The sequence below is a fragment of the Chaetura pelagica genome, unplaced genomic scaffold, assembly GCF_000747805.2.
Source record: "Chaetura pelagica isolate M959 unplaced genomic scaffold, ChaPel_1.0 scaffold741, whole genome shotgun sequence".
In the NCBI taxonomy this organism is placed as follows: domain Eukaryota; kingdom Metazoa; phylum Chordata; class Aves; order Apodiformes; family Apodidae; genus Chaetura; species Chaetura pelagica.
In genome coordinates, this window is record NW_009954634.1 from 68,613 (window position 1) to 74,612 (window position 6,000).

At 48.5% G+C, this 6,000-nt stretch overlaps 1 protein-coding gene across 1 annotated transcript in view; it reads left to right on the forward strand.

The window, feature by feature from the left end:
- Positions 1 to 6,000, forward strand: part of MLLT1 (myeloid/lymphoid or mixed-lineage leukemia (trithorax homolog, Drosophila); translocated to, 1) — a 30,548-nt gene that overhangs the window by 22,454 nt on the left and 2,094 nt on the right. Inside the window, exons 7-10 of the mRNA XM_010005580.1 lie at positions 2,695 to 2,782; positions 3,561 to 3,672; positions 4,870 to 4,969; positions 5,189 to 5,260. Of these exons, the coding sequence (XP_010003882.1) occupies positions 2,695 to 2,782; positions 3,561 to 3,672; positions 4,870 to 4,969; positions 5,189 to 5,260 (372 nt within the window). The remainder of the gene's footprint in view (positions 1 to 2,694; positions 2,783 to 3,560; positions 3,673 to 4,869; positions 4,970 to 5,188; positions 5,261 to 6,000) is intronic.

A 6,000-nucleotide genomic window follows, 5' to 3' on the forward strand; every position in this document is an offset into this window, starting at 1 on the left:
GTGTCCTCTCTTGCACCAGCTCTTGTGTCTGTTGGATGCTTGACAGAGGTATTTGGGTGCTAGCCCAGGAGGAGGGGAGGAAAACTCCGTGTGATGGAGGAGGAACCATGGCAGCTGCTGGTCAGATCAGGTTAGGTTTCTGTGGAACTTGAAGCTTAAGGGTGTAACTGCATAATGCCTTGGCATCAGCAGAGAAGACTGAGGGTGCCTTTTCACCCTATGGGTGTTCTTTCTGCTGCAGTTTTCCTCCATGGCTGGTGCTGGTGCAGCTGGTGGAGCTGTGTGGTAAGCCACATCACTGGAGTGAAGGAGCAGCTGGAGGTGGAGCAGGGCCCGGAAACTCTTAAATCAGCTTTACTGCTGCAGCCAAGGGGTTGTGCAACGTGCTCTGGGGCTGCAGCTCCACCAGGGCTTTCAGCTGACTTCTTTGCAGGCTGCTGGTGAAAGGAACAGTCTTGCTCTCATTTGTGCTGCTGGCACGAGAGCTCGTGTGACTTTGCAGTGGGCTGGAGGAGTTTCTTCTTCCATTTCAGCTCCTGCTGAGAGTTAGTTGTTCTTTGCATCTACTGTATGAGGAAGGGCTGGCAGAGCTGGGGCTGCTCAGCTGGAGAAAAGGAGGCTGAGGGGGGTCTGATCAGTGCTGGTGAATATCTCCAGGGGGTGACAGGAGGATGGGGCCAGACTCTGCTTAGGGGTGTCCAGTGACAGGACAAGGGGGCAGTGGGCACAAACTGGAGCACAGGAGGTCTCACCTGAATGTGAGAAAATACTTCTTGACTGTGAGGGTGACAGAGCCCTGGGACAGGCTGTCCAGGGAGGCTGTGGAGTCTCCATCCCTGAAGAGATTCTAAACCTACCTGGATGTGTTCCTGTGGGATCTGCTCTAGGGAATCCTGCTCTGGCAGGGGTTGGGCTGGATGATCTCCAGAGGTCCCTTCCAACCCCACCACTCTGGGATTCTGTGATTCCTGTGTTGGTGATTTTTTTCCTTTTTTTGTTTCCTACCCCAAGTCCAGTTCCCTGAACTGGCCTCATGCTTGGCTGCCTAAATGCTTGTGCTGACAAAAGAGAGGCTGAGATGTGAGGGCAGGATTGCTGGTTCCCATTGTTGGTATTTGCTTTTGTCATCTCAGGGTGACAGTAACTGCAGCCTGGGCAGGCAGTGCATGTACCCCTGGGTGGGTACAAATAGCTGAGAGGGTTAATGGCAAAAGGAGAGTCAGGGGCTGTACAGCTTCCAGCTTCTTAGCTCTTGTTAAGTCATTTTCAGGGAACACGTGCTGGATTATCAGCAATGAAGGGATGTTAGGATTGAATCCATGGGGGGCTGTGCTCCCTTAGCTTGAAAATATTCCTCTTGGCTTGCATGTTGAACTGTTTCTCAACCAATAGGGCTGCTGCAGTGACAATATATCACCTCTTGGAATTATCAAATTATTCTCCTTTGCTATTGAATCCTTCATAAGGGTTGTAATGCCCTTTTTGACATTTTTCCCCTGCCTTCTTACAGGTGAATAAATGCAACTCTGAACAATAATTGGGTGATAAATTATGAAGAGTGGTGGTATTGGGATGAAAGTCCTGCTGCTGCTTTCACTTATTAATGCCCCAAACTGCTGATGTGCCTCATTCTAGCAGTTCACAGTGTTTTAATAGTATTAACACTTCCTGTAATAAAGTGTATTGATCAGTGGGAATGTGTGATTTTTCTAGCCTTGAGGATTTGGCAGTGGAAGTAATAGCTGGATTCCCAGGACTGGTGCAGTGAAATTGAAATGCTGAATTTCCAGGGAATTACTTAAAAAAAAAAAAAAAAAAAAAAGGCAAGCTAATATTACAGTCCATTGAGAATCTTGAAACTAGATCCACCCCCCCCAAAAACCCCAACCCTTTTAAGATGATTGTGCAGGATTGAGCCTTCTCTGCCACCTCGTGGTCCCTTAAGCTAAAGCATGTGATTGCTGCACAGTATCTGGGTTTAGGTTAAAACCATTTCTAGCACTAAAACTGTGTCTCTGGAGGCTGTTACCAGCACTAGTTCACTCTGTCTTTTGACTCCTTCTCCCTGCACATTTTTTGCTCCTGGCATTTCAGCTGAGCCCTGCCAGCCAGTGGAGCTAGTTTAGAGTTGCCCTGGTGTTTGTTCTTTTTTTTTCACAATAAAGCTGGAAGGAGCTCAGTGGAGAGCTCAAACTGGTGGGGAAGCAAGTGGTTTGAGGGTGAAGTAATAAATTAGAACTAATTTTGGAGTCCAGGGAGCTAGTTAGGACAGGCATCCTTCCCACGTTGAATGGTCAGTATGAGGTGTTGAGGGGTGTTGGTGGGTTATTTGAAGGAACCCTTTTTAAGAGGGCTTGGATAGTTGTTCTGGGCTGTGTTGCTCATCTTCTACACTTCCAAGGGAGTGTTTTTTTTTTCACTTCAGCATTTTTCAGCTGCTCTGTTTCATCCCTCGGGGTTATTTGAAACCAGTGGCAGGGGAGGGTTTTGGTGGGAGCTGCTGGAGTGCTGAGCTGCAGCGTCAGAAATGTGGGCTTTATTCACCTTGCATTTTGTGTATTCAGTCCAAGGGCTGTGTTCAGTGATGTATGATGTTGAAATCCTTCTGTCTCACTGTGCTCTGTGCTGGTTTTCCAGATTAGAAAGGTTAAGATTCTTTGTTTCTTTTTTTTTTTCCTTTTATGGGGGGTTAAGTCTGTCCAGTCCAGCCCTTCCAACTCCAGCTCCAGCTCCGACTCCAGCTCAGACTCTGACTTCGAGCCATCTCAGAACCACAGTCAAGGTGTGTTGCAAGAAATAACATTTGTTAAAATCTTCCTTGCAGAACCTTAAAAGGTTCATGAGAATGAGATCAGATTTCCCAGCACTGTGTGTCAGGCTAATACAGCTCCTTGTATACAACACTTGAGCAAGAAAAGCCAATCATGTCACAGTGTCACCATGAGCAAGTATTTTTCTTGTCTTGGCAGTTAATTTATGGGTAGATTATCTCTCTGGATTGTTTTCTTTCCCTGTTGGCTTTGGTTTTTGCCTCAGTTTATAAATGTGTTTGCTGCTGCTTGATCTATAGTGTCTCCAGAATATGTCCCCTCCAGTCTCATATATGTTTTATTAAAAATTATAAATGTGACATTCATCACTATGTCAGTGTCTAACACTGCTTCTTTTTCAGATAGCTCTCTCAGAGAGAGACATTGTGGCAATAGTAAATGTTCTGACCTTAGTAAATGTTGTGTTGCTACAAATACTGTCTCTTGAGTAACATTCAAAATTGTCCCCAGCATGAAAAATGTCCTTTTTGTTTTCATTTCAGATGAGAGTAGGAGGGCATGGGGGGAGGCTGGGGTGGCTTTATGGCAGTTGTAAAGTCTGTCAGTTCTGTTTTCATTTTGAGGCTGGAACGCAGAGGCTTTTCAGCAACATCTTTGTGCAAAGTGAAAACAGGGACATCTTCATGAGAAATCTTGGTCTGTCTTCACCATTACTAACCCAGGTCAGATCAGGGTGGGTTTCTGCTGGAAGTGTCCTGGTGCTGAATTCCTTTCTCCCCCTGATCCCAGGGCCCCTGCGCTCCATGGTGGAGGATCTGCAGTCAGAGGAGTCAGACGATGATGACAGCTCCTCTGGAGAGGAGGCAGCAGTCAAAGCAAACCCCGTCAGCCGCGATTCCAGGTGGTAACAAATTGGGAAGAAAAACATAATGTTTGTTTGTCTTTTTTGCCCTGGGTGTTTGGTGTGTTTGTGTGGCCTCCGTTCAGAGGTGGGGCTGCGAGTGAGAGGGAAGTGTGAGGAGCAGAGACAGGGCAGATGTGAGGACACAGGGGGGATGGAAACGGCAGGGTGAGAAGGGAATAGGATGAGGAGAGATCACCCCAGCTCAAAGGGAGGAAGCCCCTGGGAAGTGGCATGTGTTGAGCTTGCAGGTGTTAGTGACTGAGCGCCCTAAGACAGTCACCTAATTGTCACCTTCAGATCTCTGCTGGGCTGAATGGCCTGGGGCTCCTTTGATCTGCAGAGATGAGAGGAGGGTGGTGGAGCTGCAGCAAGTGTGCTGCTCACTGCCTGGGGCTGAGGCAACACACCAGGAAGCCTCAGTCTTTTCCCCAAGTTTCTGCTGGCAGTTGGTGACCTGACTCGTGGGGCACTTGCTTAACAGCTCTTTCCTGCTTTAGGCAATGGTAATAGTTGAATTAGATGGTTAGAGGGATGAAGAATCTGCCCCATGAGGAAAGGCTGGGAGAGCTGGGGCTGTTCAGCTGGAGAGGAGGAGGCTGAAGGGGGATCTGATCAGTGCTGGGGAATATCTCCAGGGGGTGGCAGGAGGATGGGGCCAGACTCTGCTCAGGGGTGCCCAGGGACAGGACAAGGGGCAATGGGCACAAACTGGAGCATAGGAGGTCTCACCTGAATGTGAGAAAATACTTCTTGACTGTGAGGGTGACAGAGCCCTGGGACAGGCTGCCCAGGGAGGCTGTGGAGTCTCCATCCCTGGAGACATTCCAACCCCACCTGGATGTGTTCCTGTGGGATCTGCTGTGGCTGACCCTAATTGGATAGACAGTTGTTGTTTGTGAAAATCAGGTGGTTCCTACTGGCTTGTTCTGGGGGAACCAGTGTGTGGAAGACCTGACATGCTGCCTGTGGGGTGCAGACTGAAACTCCCTGCTCTGCCTGCCCAGGGAGTGGCAGATGGCAAAGGCCATGTCAGCTGGGAAAAAGGGATTCTTGGAAATTACAGGCTGAGCGTTTCTCCCAGACAATTTAGTAATTTGTAAGAAAGAAGAGAATTTAACTTTGTGTGGTTCAGTTGGCAGCTCAGGAAGTTTCCTCCTGCCTGGTGATGCTAATTCTCTGCTGGTTGTTTTTCAGACTGAGCCTTAGTGACAGTGACAGTGATAACAGTGCAGATTCCTGCCTGCCGAGTCGAGAGCCACCTCCTGGTCAGAAACTTCCCCCAGCAAACAATAAGGTACTGCATCCTGCCTGCCCACACAGCTCCTTCCCACCTCTCTTGGTCCTTGCACTATGTTCAGTCCTTGGAGTTAATTCTGCCTTACACCCAGTTTTCCCTATTTCCCTGTTTTCCTCAACAGGTAATTTCTCTCTGCTCAGTGCTGTGCATCCAAACCATGAAACCCCCCATGTTTTCTGAACTACTTTTGGTCCCTAATGTTTTCTTTTACTTCAGGCATCTGGAAGAAAAAGTCCAGAGTCTTGTAACAAGCCAGAGAAGATCCTGAAGAAGGGAACATATGACAAGGTATGTCTGAGGGTTGGTATCTCCTAGAACTGTGGGGTCTTGACTTACATTTCTGTGGAAAACACTTTGTATTAGCCTAGTCTGTTGAGATTGTTCCACCCTGGCAGTTTAAAACCTTGAGGAAGATGAAAAACAGATGTTAAAAGGACAGATTTTGGAGAGTGACACTGCAGAAATTGTGTATGTTGAATAGATGGACCCCTAGGTCATTTCCATATGCAAAATGTTCAGATTGTTTGTTTGCCCTTTGTCTGGCCACTGCTGCACTGGCAAGTGCTTCTTCATTAAAAGGCCATTTTCATTTGTCTTTGATCTTGCAAAGTTGTTTTTTTTTCCCCTCTTGGTGGATAGTTGGACTCAGTGATCCCAGAAGGACATGGAGCTCCTGGAGAGAGTCCAGAGGACACCCCAAAGATGATCCAAGGGCTGGAGCAGCTCTGCTCTGGAGCCAGGCTGGGAGAGTTGGGGGGTTCAGCCTGGAGAAGAGAAGGCTCCAGGGAGACCTTAGAGCACCTTCCAGGGCCTGAAGGGGCTCCAGGAAAGCTGGGGAGGGGCTTGGGACAAGGGCAAGGAGGGAGAGGACAAGGGGGATGGATGAAAAGTGGCAGAGGGAGATTGAGGTGAGACATGAGGAGGGAATTGTGGAGTGTGAGGGTGGTGAGAGCCTGGCCCAGGTTGCAGCCTGGCCCTGGCAGTGTTGAAGGGCAGGTTGGATGGGGCTTGGAGCAGCCTGGGCTGGT